This window comes from Alligator sinensis, unplaced genomic scaffold (genome assembly GCF_000455745.1).
Source record: "Alligator sinensis unplaced genomic scaffold, ASM45574v1 scaffold528_1, whole genome shotgun sequence".
NCBI classification, from domain to species: Eukaryota; Metazoa; Chordata; order Crocodylia; family Alligatoridae; genus Alligator; species Alligator sinensis.
The window spans coordinates 1,295,498-1,312,850 of record NW_005841846.1 but is presented as its reverse complement, the minus strand read 5'-3'; the positions used below and the strand labels follow the sequence as shown (position 1 = coordinate 1,312,850).

The window sequence follows — 17,353 nt, the reverse complement described above, 5'->3', positions numbered from 1 at the left end:
GACAGCTGGAACTGAAAGCCACTTAAATGAGTGGGTTAGAAGAAGTAACTTTGTATTGCCCTGGATTTTTGCTACCCCCTCAACTGTTCTACATTAACTACTTTTAAATTTTAACCAGTTCAGTTCCCTAAAAAATGAGTATCCACTATATTCATCATTGGTTAATTTAAAATTTATTAGTAAATGTTTCAAGTGGAAGATAGTATTTTTTTTTTCTGTTTGACCAACATTGAAATCTAATAGGGTTTGAAAATTATAATGTAATTTATGTGCTGGCTTCAACCAAATGCAGAACTTTGCTTCTAAATTGTCACTGAGCATTAGATAGAATAATGTATACTTGCCAGGTTGTATTTATACTTAGGTGTACTTGAAAGTATTGCTTTGTATCAGATGTACTGTAGGAGGGGTTTAGGGGTAAAGATAAATTGCAACCCTTAAACATCTTATGGAAGTCCCACTTAAAGCCTTTAAAGCCATTTATTACCAGGTGCTTTAAAGTTCTTCTACTAGTTGGCTGCCACTTTTGACACATTGCTTATACCAGGAAATGAAATCTAATGTTGATCAAATAAAAGATACAACTCTATCTAATCAGCATCCAAAAGTACTAGAAGCAGTTATAATATGGTATCTGCTTTCTGTCTTCCCATTCACTTCCAATTTTACTGTTACACTTAACTTGTTTCTTAAAATCTCTCCCCTGTTGCGGAAGAGCTAAACCAGGGCTATCCAACTGGCAGCCTGAGGGCCACATATGGCCAGTAGGGGGTTAGGTTGTGGCCCCTGAGCTCCTATTAAGCTTTGTGACTTCTTAATCTATTATGCATAGATGAGTAGGATAACTTGATTTTTTTGGCTCAAAAATATTGACAATGTTCTTTTGAACATGAATCTTGAATGGTACCCCTTAAAAAAGCAACACAAAAGCACCTTTTCTTGAATAAAAAGCATTTCTTTGTTCAGGTGACTCGAATGTCAAACAGCAGGGTCAGGGTTGCTTCAAGCTGCAACATTTTGGTTCAAACAACAGGGTTTACAGACAAGTCCAAAAACTTTATTTAAAACTACAGTTTTAAACAATTCCAAAATTACTAAACAAATCACAATGAAAAAATAAAAAAGATTAAGACAGAAAAAGGAACAGTGCAGCAAGACTGAATAAAGAAGGATTCAGTTTCAGCTGGTTAACCTGCCATGGGCAGAAGTTAGCACACCTAGTCTAAAAAGCTGTGCATCAAAAACTAATTTACATTTTATACACATTCAGTGAGTTTAATGCCAATATTCTATATGGATCTGTGTATGTGGAGGGGAATCTTGAGCTTATTTTTTCATGCATTTGGAGCTCCAACAGTTTCTGCAAAATAAAGTTGTACTGGTTAATGTCTAGCAACCATTAAAGATCAAATATAGCTCTTTACATGCATATCTCTTACCTGTTTAGGAATATTTCAGAGAACATTTGTCCAAATAAATTCCTCCCCAAAATGGTTACGCATGTTTTGAGCTTGGATTTAATTATCTAAATAAATGCAGCCACATGGAAGAAATATGGGTGCTATAGTTCCATTACCAACTTACGCAAAATCAAAATAGGGCACTCTTAACGCAAGTATTGTGTTGAACAGCTTATGTAACCAAAAAGGGGAAGTGATCATACACAAAGTGCTATCAAAGTCGTAGTTGTGGGTGGGTAATATATATCAGTACAAAACATCTGCCCTTTCACTAAGCTGACTGTGCTGTAAACCCGCTCTGAATTTTGTTGCCAAAGTTCTGCTGGTTGTAATGGGAATCACAGCAAGATCCCTGCTGTAGCTCTAGCTGTCTACAGAGAAGCACGTGTTAGTTTCAGGAAGCTATTACAGCTATAGTATCAGATGAAACACTACTTTTTGCCATATACTGCATCTCTACCAACTGAATCTAAAAGCAACTATAATGGCAGGCACATTATTGCATCAGTTTTAACTTTTGAGTAGATTATTAATAGTACCACTACTTATTAAGATCTGTGTTTTAAAGGAAAATTTAAGTGACCTGGCATTTACTCATCTGATACATGTGTTTCTATAATTGCTGAAATGCTAATTTTTCATGCAGTGAGTTCTGCCAGCTACCAGGCTACACTTCTCACTCAGAGTTATGCTAAGACTAAAGAAATTAGCTCAGGACTTTAAAGTATGGCTTTAAGCAGAAATATTCAAAGTTAAAATTCATAAGCCAAACATATATTTCAAAATAAATTCTGAGAATCTGAACCTTTTCCGTGAATTTAAACAGTGATATGTAACTGCATGTCATGTTAGAACAGCAGCTTATTAAACTGGAAATTATTTATAAATAACTGTACATTATTACTTTAAACTATTTATTAGTTATATTCCAAGTTGTACCAGAAAAAAATCTGATGTGTAAGTTACACAAATAAAATATATAATCAGCAAGTTGCACCCAAGCATTAAAATATTAATTTAATTTTTGTGATTTTTGCCTTTGAGTTATTTGTTGAATGAAAGTCACAACCTTCATTTCCTATTCATTTAGAAATCAAAACAACATAGCTAAGAATACTGGGAGATTTCTGCTTACATCAGACTTAAAAAGACTGAGAATTTTTCTTTTTTAATCAAAGCTACTACACATGGGCATCTCTTTTCTTTCACCTGTTCTGTACCTCTACCTCTTTTCTCCTATGTAAAGCACTGTGAAACATTAACTACTGCATCTCTAACATCCATGCTGTTGCAGTCCATTCAGATTGAGCCTTACTTCATAGATCTGATTTGGTACCTATGAATTCAGCTTACAGTCACTTAGAAATGTATTTGATATTTTCAAATTACCTACAGATTACAAAAACTCAGACCTTCAGTTTCAACAAGAAAAGGATTATTCCCTTAGTCACATTGAAAATATGGGGTGTTTATACATGTGCTCTGGGAGGTGGGGAGGAGGTACATTAATTAAAGCAGCTCTTGGAACTGCTCTAATTAAAAAGTGCCTGGAGAATCTCATGCATCAGCATCCCTGTGCTGAAAAATGGCAGTGGGGGGGCTTTAACTAAAGTTCATTAAATGAGCTTTAGTTAAAAAGTGCCCCCACCACCATTTTTCAGCACAGACACACTGATGCATGTGACGCAGAGCCTGCTGTAATTCCAGCATGTCACAGCAGCCTCGATGCACATGTATAGGCACCCATCCTGCAAAAATAAAATTAGAACAGCAGAAAACACAAACCCTTCACATCAAAGAACTGTCTAGTTTTGGTAATGAAACAGTGGGGCTCAGAAGACTGATTTCTTGCTTTACTCAGCAATAAATCCTGAAATGCTTAAGTTTAACTTTCCCAGTAAGATAATCATAACTTAGTAAATGAAGTTTACTTTCTTACCAGGTTCTTTTAGGATTTCAGAATCTCCTACTAACTCTTCTCCTTGAGCTCCATCACCACTCAGTATTTCATCAGACAAATTATTTGTCTGGGCTTCTGCTGCCATTTTCTTCATTAGATCTGCCTTGGAAAGGATAAAAAATCAGTCTCTCAGGTATTTCCCTCCTTTTATAATACAATTGACCATCAAAAACTTTTTTAACTGCATAAAATGCAAGCAAAATACCTCTGAATACATTGTAAGTTTAAGAGGCAAGTCTTCCACCTTCACAAAGTCATCCTCATCAGACTTTTGACTTACATTTCCAGAACCACCTTCCTGTTGACAGAATTATGACAATTTAATTACAAATAAAACACTGGAGGATCACTTTTTCTCATTCCAAGAACAGATATATAGATATATACAGATATAGATGTATCTTATTTGTAAGCAGAAAGTGTAAGTAGGAAGGGCAGTGTTTGAGCGTGCAATTTACTCAAAAAATTAAGTCAGGAAAAGAAGCCAAATCTTAAACTGAAAAAAGTGACATTCAAAACAAACAATACATTAACTAAAGTTATACATACATATTCATTCACTAACACGGGAGACTCTGTATCAGGGCTGCCAGCCATGGAACTTCCAGGACTCCCTGTAGAGGATTTGGCTTCTATACACACTATTTCTGATGTCTGAATTTCATTTACTGGTAACAAAGGGGTTGGCTCCTCTGTTGTCATATCTGTAGTAGTAAGGGTTTCTGGAGCAGTGACTGTTAACTGTTGTTTATTCTCCAAGGTATTGAGAGAGTGAGGCAAAACAGCAGACACATCTTGTTCATCTAAAATAAAAAGAAATCCAAAATAGATGTTGACAGAAATACAAAGCATGTTTTGAAAATCTAATGCTGTTGAAAGAATGAAATGCCATTTCAACTGGTATAATGTTTGAGTGTGCAACCATTTTGTAGTTTATTTTTGACATTTCAGCAGCTTTTGCAAGGTAATATAAACCTTGTTAATAAAGCCAATACATGAAGGTACAAAGATGAGCCATTCATAATCTTTCTGAAGTTTACAGCGATTTTGTAAAGTTAAATTTCTTCAACAGCAGAAGTGAGCTAGGCAATATTTTGGATTTTTTTGCCAATGTAGTTTACAAATCACAATGTTTTAGAAGAGCCTAAAATAATATTTATTTCAAAGTACATAAGAAGGATGCTATAAAGCCACAACTGCCAATAGACAGAAATCTTACCCAAAATTTTAGTTTTTTCCCCTGTGCATACTCTAGGAGAGTATTTCACAACTTTTAGTGAGAAATTACTACCCTATAAGCTATGCAAATACAAAATTACAAATTTAATTGTGCAGTATCAAACAAATTTAGTGCTGTTTAAAAAAAACCCACCTCAGTCATAAATTGTTAAATTAGACCCCAACCTTTTAATTTAAGGTTGTTTGTTGTGTGTTCAATTTGTCACTGATTCATAGTGAGAGCCTGTGACTTTTATAGTTTGTTGAATTTTTGCTTTTCATATAATAATACAACACACATTTGATTAATATTTTAATTGGCTGCTGAAATACTACGAAATCCAGTTTCCCACATAACACAGTCAATCTATGGGAAAAGTACATGTGAAAACTAAACATAAAATACTGCATCTGTAATGCAAAGGAGAGGCTAAATGCGGCAGATGACTGGAAGTGGTTCTTATACAAGGAACTGCAGCACGTAAATGACAGAAATTCAGTTATAGTACTCCATTTGAACCAGAAATGGGGTTGTGTGTGCAAAAGATTGAGAGAATCACTTCTTTAAGATGAAAAAGAGCTCTGACACCTCCTAGAATTGCCTCTCTATGGCAATATGTGATCAGAGACTAAAGGACCATTTATTTTTAAAGCAATTACAAGAGAACTAAGCTTAATGGAAAGCTCCTATGTTTTCCCATTACTTCTCCAGTAGATCTCTTGATTTGATATTAAGCCTTTTGTAACCTAAGATTTTCTATGCAAATCTACATTTCTCTCTACTCATGTCTTACCTTTAGCACTAACAGATTCCTGCTCAGATGACAACATCTCATGGTCCTGAGTCTCATCAGATTCACATTTAGGCATCTACAGCAGGTGGGGGAAACAGAAGTTAATGTTCTATTAAATCAGAGTTTAAAAATAGCTTATTTAGTCTTCTGTTCAAATAGCCAAACTTCCCCGCTCCGCCCACAGCATGGTCAGTAATTGTCTATACTACTACACAATTTAGCCAGTAAGTTCCAGTGTCTACTCATTAGCCTCTCTTCCAGAATATTAAAGATCTCACTGTTAAGAAGTTTCTGAAAACCTTTCCTGCTAGTTCTTATGAGCCTTTAGATTACATTGAAAAGCTTCTCTGTTAAGGTTTATAGCATTCAGTACATTTTGGCATTTTGGATTTTTGCTGTTCTCAGATATTTTAGCAAACTGAATATACTTTAAGTCTTTTGGGTCAGGGGTTAAAAAAACCTTTACTCATTAGTAATTAAAAAACAAGTTCCTATGACCAAATAAAAGACATTCAAGAGTTTTTAAGCTTAAAACTGAAATTACTCAACAGCTAATAAACATTTCATATCATATGAAAAATCAGCTATAATTCTGGAGGAATTCCACAATTTTACAGTACACTTGGATTGACTTATAACCTTACACCTTTTTCTGGCAATTGAGGAAAAATGAGTTTTCTGAAAGTAACAAAAGTAAGTTTTTACTGTAGGTCATTTGTTTCTCTTCTTTTATTACCTTTCCAAAAATGGGGACTATTACAATATTGCCATTCATTTCAGTCTATCACCCATTCCTCCATTAAGCCAAACCTAGTTTGCCCCTATGAACAATATCCAGATTCTAGATGAGGCTGACCTTTGTTTTGTTTGCTTAATTTTCTTTGGCTTTCCATTTGCCTTCTGCACTATTGCTACTTTTTAAAATTGCATCCAGTCCCGTACCTTGATTTTACATGCTGATACTACTACAAATTCATTTGTCTTAAAATCATGACACTTCATACTTGCCATCTTTCAAAGAACTCTCATGTCTACCAGCTCATTGTGTGTCTTTCGTTTAACACAGATGCTTCCATTAATGCAAAATTTTTCAAATCAAGCATAATGTTAATCAGTCCACATTTCTGCCAGTTATAATTCAGCCACACATGCTGCATATTACAGCTCTTTAAACCCCATTCTCACTAGAATTATCAGGACTAATCAAACTATTTGTTCTAAAAATGTTCTTGCTAAAAGCTCCATTTTCCCAAATATAATGAAATGCTGAGACAGATGGGGTTGTAAATCCAAGCGGACTACTGCAGTTTGAGGTAGTAAATGCACTGGTTAATTCAAATGCAAAATTTCACCTCAAACTAACTCATCAGCTCAGCTATCATGTCCACTTCAAACACCATGATAAACACATCTTTAATCCCTATTTTTACTCTTCTGAATCTCCACATGCACCCAGTCACAGCATGAATATCTGATGAGTATAACTCTAGATTACTAGTCTGAAACATGGTTCCTTGCTAACTACTAGGGCTGTGCAAAGCTTTGGGCACGGATTTGATTCGGAGGAGATTCAATTCGGAGATTCAGCTGCTGAATCAGGAGACCCGTTACTCTCTCCAAATGAAATCAGAAGCCTCTGATTTGATTTGAAGGGATTCAACAATTCGGCCACAGACACAGCTTTACGTTTTTTCCTACATAGCTTGAGGTACCAGGCGCGGCTTGTGAATGCCGGGTACCAGGCAACTCGTGAATGCTGTGATGCTAGGGTGAATGGAGCATCCCACAGGAGCATGGGGAGGGGGGTGGGTGGGAGAGGAGTCCCCTGCATGCTCAGCAGCGAACCCAGAAGTGGTCCAGAAGTACTTCTGGTCCGCTTCCGGGTCCGCCGCAGAGTGCATGGGGGATCCCTCCACCCCCTGGCTCAGCAACTGGTGCATTCTGAGTCTGGGGGGGCACCTGAGGTCCCCCCCATGGCCGATCACTGAGCTGGTGGGATACAGTGGGGTTCCCTGCATGCTCCCTGGTGGACCCGAAGTGGACCAGAAGTACTTTTGGTCCACTTCCAGGTTTACTGCTTAGCAAGCAGGGGACTCCCCTGCACTTCCATGGGACGCTCCATCCGCCCCACCATCTTGATGTTCACAAGCCACACCTGGTACCTCGAGGTATGTATATATATATATATATAAAAAAAAAAGAAGGTCTCCCCCATGGCCGATCACTGAGCTGGTGGGATACAGGGGGGTTCCCCGCATGCTCCCTGGTGGACCCGAAGTGAACCAGAAGTACTTTTGGTCCACTTCCGGGTTTACTGCTTAGCGTGCAAGGGACTCCCCTGCATTCCCATGGGACGCTCCATCCGCCCCACCATTTTGGCATTCACAAGCGACACTTGGTACCTCAAGGTGTGTGTGTGTGTATATATATAAATAAAAAAAGGAAAAACCCATATAAAGCTGTATCTATGGCCGAATCACCGATTCTCTGAATCAAATCGAATCTTCAGATTCCGATTTGGGCGAATCGAATCAGGACAGCAATTGCTGTCCCCCGAATCAGGCCAAACCTGAATCGAATGCTGCCCACTTTGCACACCCCTACTTACTGCTGCTTCTAGGACTTGTCTTAAACTGCTGACAATTATTTTCATTGGGATTTTTCCTGGTCTGACAGTAAGTTTATTTATCAGCCAACATCTCCCTTCTTTATAACTAGCACAACTACTGTCTTTCACCAGTCGTCATATATTGCATTCTGTATCTGATGCTTACCATTTTACATACTTTTTTTTTGTGTTAACTTTCAACAAGTCAACTCCAGTCTGCTGTTACACACCATGAGAAGCAGCAGAAATGGAGAAGAACAGATTTTATTAACAGCTGAACAGTATTGCAAGCAGAGTTCTGACTGAGTCATATGAATAAGAATTCAGTCTGATAATGACAGCTATAATTGCAGAAATACTGGATCACATGGTAGGACAAAAAAGTGAGGAACAGTTAAGACCTGTACCATGATATAAGCAATCTGATAATCAACAGAACTATTTCCTCACAAAGACAAGCACAAAGGTTACAAGAATTTCACCAGACAGTTGCATCAAACAACTGGCTAATCAATTTAGCAATAAAAGTGTTGCTACTGGATGTCAGGATCTACAGAAGTACCAAGTACAGCACTGATCATAAAATTTTCTATACGCAACTGAAGTCCAAGAAAGAAAAAAAAAAAAGATGCAACTGGAGCCACATTTGGTCTCGTTAAGTTAAAGAACTCTTTTAGGAATCACACAAGGTAACACTTCCAGTGCATTTTAGGTTCTTAATAGTTCATGAGGGTGAAAGAACTTCACTACAGACCAGATAGAAAAATAGTAAAAATGCACAAAAGGCATATTTTGACTAGCAATTAAACAGGGACACTCAAATGTGTCAAAGATAAAAAACAGGTGGCTTCCTTGACTCATACTTGCTGGATTTTCTCCCTCCAGGTCAGATATGACTTTTCCAGATGGCTCAAGCAGATGTAAACCATACTTCATATCTTATTTTAAGCTGCAGTATGAGAAGGAACTGGAGCTTGAGCACTGTTGGACATATATGTGCACACTGCCTGTGCTGAACAAGGCATCTGCTATGACAAAAAAGCCATGTGTGATGAGGATTAAGCCCTTTGGCTTTTGAATCCGTCAATGGTTGGTTGGGTCAAAGCATCTTGTGCTGACTCATGGAGAAACGTTCCTTAATCTTTTTGGGAGCACTCAAAGGAAGGAATTAATAAAGAAGTGAAGAAGCATCTCTTCACAAAAACTGAGTAGGAATGATTTCAGAACTTGAGGAAAAAAAATAAGGATTCAGATAACATCTCACAACCGTTGGCTAATAGCATGTCACTTATCAAAGGAAGACTTTACAAACCCGCTTTCTAAATTCTGCTCTACTACTGCCTTTGACAAGATAGAGTTTCTAGTTTTCATGCCTTTCTAAAAGACATCCTCAAGGTCATCCAAAAACATGTATAGGCTTGGGCCCTATGCTACTAAGGTCAGGCCAGATGAATGCAACACTTCACTCAGCCACTATTAAAAAACACCCCTACGAAGTAGTGTCTGTTTTACGGTTGGAGATTCTAAGCAAAAAGATTGATGTTAAGTCATGCAATTAACACTTAACTGCCATCTCCCACTGTTATTTTAAAACAGTTGTACAAGTAGACTTGTAAAGAGACACCCCTACTGAGCATCTGATATGGAAAATGCATGTTAAGCCAATTAAAGTTTAAACTGGCAACCAGATTTTAAGAAGGGGCAATTATCTACTGAAATACTGCCAAGAGAAAATGGTCTATTCACTTGACATCTAACTCAAGATTGGATGTTTCTAAAAGATGTGGCTTCGTTTTAGTTCATTCATAGAATTGAATGCTAAGTACAGCAATCAATGCCCAAAATTCATGTACTTGTATTACACAGGCAGCCAGATTACCTTGTTATAAGGGTCACTTCTAGTCTTAAAAACCTGTAACATGGGTGCTTAGTCCACAGACTGAAGGTCAAGTCTGGAGTCATGCAATCTGGCCTGTGGGCTTCCTCAAAGGTCCAGAATTTGGTGAAGAGGACAAGTGGCAATTAACACTGCCACCACTCTACTGCCAAATTCCAAAGCCCCATGGACCAGATGACAGCCCGGTGTGTGAGGTCCTGCATGCAAACACAGAGATGGGTGACAGGGTCCCATAAGGCATGCACAGAGCTGGGGTGGAAGGGTACACAGGTGGGGATAAGCTGTGAGGCATGACCTGGAACATCCAGGGTGGCTTGGTCCAATCCAGAATGCAGGCAACTGCGGTGATGGGCCCAATCCTGAGTGTGTAGAGCTGGGGGTGGGCAGAAAGGCCTGAACCCAAAGAGCATGGGATTGGTGATGGGGTGGCAGGTCTAATCCTGAATGGGGCTGCAGTCCTGACAACCATGTGCACAGTACCAGGACCCATTTCAGCACATGCTGGATTGTACCCACAGACCCACCCCACACTACTCTGGCCTGTGGAGAAGAAAGAGATTGGACAGAATTGGCCTACGTGATGAACAGCAGAACAAACTGAATTTTAAAAGTGAGGTATGCAGACTTCTATGAAAATATTCCACTTGTAATCCAGTTGCCTTATCCCAAGTTTTCTGCTTCTCTTTCAAAACAGGGTGTCAGCAGAGTAACCTCTGTGTAGTCAGAAGTTATTTCTAGTGCCAAATTGTATTTTTTTAAAATAAAATTTAACTCCTGTTTAAGTAACTGTAAGAATATGCTGTACTATTACAGGATCTCAGGTGAGGAATAACCCAGACTTAAGAGCTAAGAGACCTTGCTTATATAAAAGCAAAATTAAACAAGAACAAAAGGAAGACTGAAAAGCGATATCCATGTAGACTATTTCCTTAAAGCAACTAAAATAAGAAATGTAACAGAAGGAAGGATAAAATACATAAGCTCTTTTCATGCAAACACCTGCTAAGCAACAGCTGCCTAGCTTAGAGAATTATGATAATACCTGTTTGTTTTCAGTCATAGTTTCACTGCTGGCCTGTAGTGAAGTCTGGACATCCACAGGTCCCTCTTCAAATTCTTCTATTTCTTCATCTTCATTCTCATCTTCCCCACTTCCATAATTAGTTAGAGCTTGGGTTTCTGCTTTAGACAAGCCTGAAGTAAATCAATGTAGTCATTTTAGACCAGTTTTAGTCCCTAATGTAAAATTACTGGATTTTCTTTAAAAACACTTTTTTTTTTTTTTTTTTTTTTTTTTAAATGCTGTGAAAAGAGACTGGCTCTTAGTTACAAGAAAATTCTCCTTCCATTCTGGTATAGAAAATGACTGCAAGACAATATAAAATATCTAGAGGCTCCGTCTAACATGAAAAATTATAGAGCAGTAATATATGCATAACAACATGCACTTATGTCAGATATTCTCCTGAAATGAAAATATAGCGGAAACATTACCTTTTATAGATTTATAGAAAACCTATTAAGTTTTCACTTCAGGGCATGTCTAACAGTCTATGTTTAAGACTGAAGACACATGACATGTACTATATGGTAAACTGACTTTACTTTGTAGTGTAAGTGGAGTGGACATACCATTCAGTGTTACATGGCTGCTAGTTACTCAACTCCAGGACAAAATTACCTGTTCAAGTGAGGAGTAACTAAACACCAATGCTAAGTTAAAATGATGTCCTGGTTTTGTGTCTGCTCCCCAGTCAATTTTACCCTGGGGTAGAATTTGCTCAATGCTAATTTGTTCCCTCATCCTCTGGTGGGGCAAGGAACTATATTTGTGCCTATTGGAGAAAGTAAGGTTGGGAGAATTGGTCATATGTGCACTACAAAATAAAATTAGTAAATCACGAAGGATAAATTAGTCTGTAGTAATTGTCATGCATCTGCACCACAAGTCCAAATGTCAAGTACAAACAGCAGAGAAGCAGAGATTTTTAGGATGGATAAACAATGGAAGAAAAGGATGGATTCCTTAGGCTGAATATCAGGAAAAAGCATCAGCTGAGTGATTAAAGCTTCACTGTAGAACCACTATTGGAGAAGGACACTAAATTATTAGAGCTATGGAAAAACCTATAAGGGAACAGAATAACTACAGTAAAGAGATGAAGAAAGGGGCATCAAAGTTCATAAAGTTATAAAATGTTAGAGAAGGCCCAACATGAAGACAGTCCTTTAAATTAAAAGGAAATACTTTTCTAAACAATGCATAATTAAAAAGTGTGGAGTTCATACCTAGAAGGTGTTGCTGAGACCAAGAACTTGGCAAGATACAAAAAAAATTAACCATAAAATGTCCAACAGGAAAAGTTGCCATTATAAATGGTAAGGAAATACCAAGCAATATAAAACCACATGTTTAAATGTTTAAGACTGATTCTCAATGAGGGGTGCTGCAAGATCTTTTGACAGGCACCATAAGGTGTGAGAAGATAAGCAGGTGTGAGGGGGATAAGTGCAGGCTCAGGTTTCCTCCCCTGCCTGGTCACTACCTGACCCCTATTGCCAGCCCCTCAGCAAGGAGGTAAGCAATGCAATAAATGAATTAGTTTTTGGAACCGGGTTGCTATTCAGGTCACATAAGTTATGGAGGGATGCCTTGAGGCTAAATAGGTTGAGAATCACTGGTTTAAGAAAATCTAAGTACAAAAGTCAGGATGAAAACTTTAACAGGGGGCTGGGAAACAGAACTCATCTAAATCTTACCTTTTTAGACAAAGAACACCGACTAGATGAACCCTGGATCAGACCTTGTATGGACTACTGCTTTAAGTTACTGGAACAATCGTAACTAGAAGTGATTTTGTTTGCATTATTTAAAATTAAACTGGACAAATACTAGAAAACATGGTAATATGCAAAGGACAGACTATTAGACTTGAGAGATAAGACCCATGAATCTTATACAACTGTAGCTCACAAGAAACAAATATTATTTAAATTTTATGTAGGAAGCTTAGTTGTGTGAAGTCAATACTGCAACAAAAAAATCAACACCAAAAAATCACTTACTTATTGATACCGGGCAACCTTCACTTTCTTCATCTTCCTCCTGATCAGAGGCATCAGATTTCGTACTTTGAGGAATTTCACTACCATTATATGTTTCTGACTCTTGCACTTGCTTGACTGTTTCAGTCTCATCCTTGTCCTAGCCATAAGCAAAAAACAGTGTTCTATTTAATTTAATGTCTGTCTTATTCCAGACAAGGACATTGTTTTGACAATTAATACCGCCCCCCCATCCCCCAGCCAAAAAAACAAACACCCAACTCATCAGTAATAAATTAAGTGCCCCGCTGCAGCAGAACCCCCTGAATATGTGCTAAGCACTGCAAACTAAGAACCATAAGGAGAAACAGAACCTACTGGAACATCTTTTCACTCATCCAAACATTTTGAAAGAGATTCTATAAAAGTGCCATAGCTCTTTCCTTTTCTATTAGTTCCAATAATCCACAGATTATTCTGGTGTCAAGTCTACAATTCAATTTTTTTTTTTTTTTAAGAGCAGTACACTGAAAGGATAAATCATTGTTTCCATCCTCCTTCGAGAACTCTCTCTGTGGCTCTTTATTCTTGGGAGGCAAGCCAAGCAGCAACAGAGGGCCACTACAGCAGTGCTACAAAACTAGTCCCCTATAGTCATCGTTGTCAGTGGTCTCTGGAAGTCAAGGATGATGTTCGTCAGGCTTGATGGGTTCAGGTGACTAAGAAGTCTGATTCTGGATGCACACATTCTTCAGCAATGGGGGCATGCTGTTGCATGGTGGAGTGGGATTCACAGCCTCAGGTTGGTTGTTTTCGTCCACTGCCATTCCACCTCAGTATCAAGTCATTGGGCTTCGAAGTGGTGTGCACCTTGGTGAACCAGGTGGTACCATGCTGAATGGTCAGCAGCTTGCTCCTCCCAGCCGTTGGTGTCGATGCCTCTGTGCTTGAGGGTGATCTTGAACATGTCTTTGTACCGTTTCCTTTGGCATCCCTTTGAGCATTAGCCAATGGAGAGCTGGGAAAAAAGAATCTGGTGAGGGAAGTAGTTCTTGGGCATTCGGATGCAGTGGCCCGTCCATTGGAGTTGATTTCTCAAGAGCAAGGCTTTGATGCTGGTGGACGCAGCTTCAGGGAGGACACCCATGCTGGTCCAATGGTCCTCCCATTTGATCCCCAGGATTCGATGCAAGAACCACTGGTAAGCACGCAAGTCCTCTATAGTAAAGGTGAGGCAAAATCTGCTATTCTCAATGAGAAGAATGTGAAGCCTTGATATACAGAACAGCCTTTGTGAAAATATTCTCTGAACAGCCGTGTGCCTCTCATCTGAGAAACATAATAAGCATATGGTCTGGATTTTGCCTGCTTACTGAAAGGTAGATAATGCAATACCATGGTGAAATACCCAAACTAACTTGGGTGCAAGCAGCAATACAAATTTGTTAATGTAATGCTTCACTCCAGCTACTTAGTCCTACCGAGAAGCAGGGTGCATTAGCCTGGCCAAGATCCTGCACTAATATGGCTATATTGCTTCTGATATCTGAACTTAGATATTTATGCACTGTACTGCGTATTTAGAAATAACCAAAAAAGAGAGGTTACATACAATACTTTATAAAATAGTCTTTTTCTAAAATGGAGTCACAGATAATATTACTTTGCAGAGACTAAAATGATACTGTGGTGTTATTTTAAACAAAAAATTAGATTCTGAATGCCTGTTTTCTATAGTTTTATCAGATTTAAGTAGATTTATTCAGAGATATTAGATTTGTATGATCAATCATTCTTTATCACATTATTAGTAAAAATATGTTGAGAGTGAAAAAGGACTTTTGAGGTTTTCTTTTAAAAAGAATAAAGGCAGCTACAGTTCTAAAATGTGTAACATACTTTGTCTTCATCAACATCTTCCACAGATGAGCAAGCGTCTACTTCAAGACCCCTCTTTACCTAGAAGAAAACCAATTACCTTCAATTCTGAAACTGATTACAGATGTAAATAAACTAAGTTTTTGCAATAAATGGCTTTGAAACACTGGACAAAACAAAATAAGCTTTTGTTATCATTTATAATCCTCCTAACTTCCACATCCACCATTAAAAGTCAATCTCAAAACTGCAACAGCTCGAGCAACTATTTTTAAGACTTGCAGTAGTTTTTGAAAAACATATGCCCTTAAGCAAGTGTTATGAATATCCAAGAGGTGAAACACTAGGAAATTAATTACCAGGACTCTTGGGGCCCTTGCAGATGTCACATTTATTTCATTATCATCATGTTAAATCATATGATAAAAATTTAAACATGCCACATGCAGCCAATTTATGGCACAATAAAATGGTGAAACAGCCACAAAGAGTTCACATTTAATATGGAATATTCTTGTGGTGATGTTGGATTGTGCCATAACCTGAAAATGTGGCATTTGTTCCAAACGCAGCACAGCCCTGTCTGATCTCAGGGATCAGGCAGGAGACTGTATCCCAAACCTGAGGGACTGTCTCCTTTTGCCTAATCCCCAGGGAACCAATGCCCCTCCAATCTTCCCCTGTCCCCAGTCTGATCCCCACAATTCTGTAAAAAGCATGAACAATTCGGGTTGGGAAGCGCCCTAATCCACAGCTGCACGCCATGGCAGTCATGCAATCAGAATCAGAGCAATTTTATGACCCATCACAAAAATCACGCATCGTCCCATGAATGTCCAACTTGGCAGGATACAGAGTTTTTGAGATGGGGCATAAAATCCCAATCACACGATTATATTCATGTCTGCCAGGGGCCGAATTTTAAATGTATTTTAAAAATTTACATAGCAATCTTGTATCACTTTCAAAAGTAGGTCCTTAATTTTGTGTGTTAAGGCTGTATAAGCTTAAATTAATAATGTCAATTAAATTAATTTCCGGCCTTGATACTCCAATGCTCTTATAGCTGAGAATAAGAATTGTTAAGATACATTATTGGTTTCAAGGGTGCCAAGGATACCCTTATTTATATCTGAGCAACCTAACCTGTATTACATTAGAGTTTCTTTAATATGTTTTGTTTAAAATTCCAAATTGTAGAAGTTAACCATATTTCCAGCACCCCATCAAAACAAAATGCTAGGCTGCTCTGACTTCTCAGGGTCAATAGAATTCAGTTTTCTATCAGGTCTTTAGCATCACTGAGGTACTGGTACTGAAAAGGTAAAAGATGGACAGTTAATTTTTTTACTCATTCAGCAGTAAAGTACTTTAATTGACTACCACAGGACTATTCACCTGAGTAAAGTCTACTCATGTGGCTTAACAGGATGGGTCCTGCCTTCTGCTTCACAGAGAAATAAGGGAAAAGAAACACGATAATTAATCATGTCCGAAGTGTTCCACATGTTTAATTGCTGACAAGCCAGGTAACATTACTTACTAATGTTATGTCATAAGTAGCAGTAATGTCTCAGAAAAAACACAAACACTTTTCTGGAATTAATCTTTTTTTTTTTAAATGATTAGAGTTAAAAAAAGGAAAAAGCCAACCTATTAAATGGGTACTTTGCGTTGGTCTTTCATCAGTCCCATGGGATGCCCATGCCCACTACAGGACAGGGAGGTCCAGGTGAGGGAGACTCCCTGCCCTCCATCAATGCTGACCTCATGAAGGAACACCTAGAGAGGCTGGATACCTTCAAGTCAGCAGGCCCTGACAATCTACGCCCCAGGGTACTCAAGGAGCTGGCAAGCATCATAGCCCAGCCTCTAGCACGGATCTTTGAGAATTCCTGGTGCTCTGGTGTAGTGCCCGAAGACTGGAAGAAGGCCAATGTGGTGCCTTATCTTCAAGAAATAGAGGAAAGTGGATCTGGCAAACTATAGGCCCATCAGCCTGACTTCTATCCCAGGGAAGGTCTTAGAAAAGTTTGTTAAAGAGGCATCCTTAATGGACTGGCAGACGCCAACATCCTGAGGGATAGCCAGCACAGGTTTGTTGCGGGTAGGTCTTGCCTGACCAATCTCATTTCCTTCTACGACCAGGTGACCCATCACCTGGACAAGGGAGAAGAGATTGATATCCTATATCCTGACTTCAAAAAAAGCCTTCGATCTGGTATCCCATGATCACCTCTTGGCGAAACTGGTCAATTGTGGCCTTGAGTCCACCACGATCTGCTGGCTGGGAAATTGGCTCTGTGGTACGACCCAGAGGGTGGTAATTGACGGAAGTCAATCGTCGTGGTGTCCTGTGACCAGTGGGATCCCCCAAGGCTCTGACCTTGGACCCATATTGTTCAACATCTTCATTAATGATATGGACACTGGAGTCAGAAGCGGACTGGCCAAGTTCGCCGATGACACCAAACTTTGGGGCAAAGCATCCAC

At 38.7% G+C, this 17,353-nt stretch overlaps 1 protein-coding gene across 12 annotated transcripts in view; it reads right to left on the bottom strand.

Annotated features, from left to right (window-relative positions):
- Positions 1-934: 934 nt before the first annotated feature.
- PCM1 (pericentriolar material 1) overlaps positions 935-17,353 on the bottom strand; it is a 73,689-nt gene continuing 57,270 nt past the window's right edge. For 10 of the 12 annotated variants that reach the window (XM_006015865.3, XM_006015868.3, XM_025207578.1 and 7 more), the window contains 8 exons: positions 14,882-14,941; positions 13,004-13,142; positions 10,980-11,131; positions 5,433-5,508; positions 3,970-4,223; positions 3,626-3,718; positions 3,400-3,523; positions 935-1,360 (listed from right to left, as the gene is read on the bottom strand). In XM_006015865.3, coding sequence (XP_006015927.1) covers positions 1,335-1,360; positions 3,400-3,523; positions 3,626-3,718; positions 3,970-4,223; positions 5,433-5,508; positions 10,980-11,131; positions 13,004-13,142; positions 14,882-14,941 — 924 coding nt within the window. In that variant the 3' untranslated portion in view covers positions 935-1,334. The remainder of the gene's footprint in view (positions 1,361-3,399; positions 3,524-3,625; positions 3,719-3,969; positions 4,224-5,432; positions 5,509-10,979; positions 11,132-13,003; positions 13,143-14,881; positions 14,942-17,353) is intronic. The other 2 variants (XM_006015866.3, XR_003094773.1) reach the window with 2 other exon arrangements.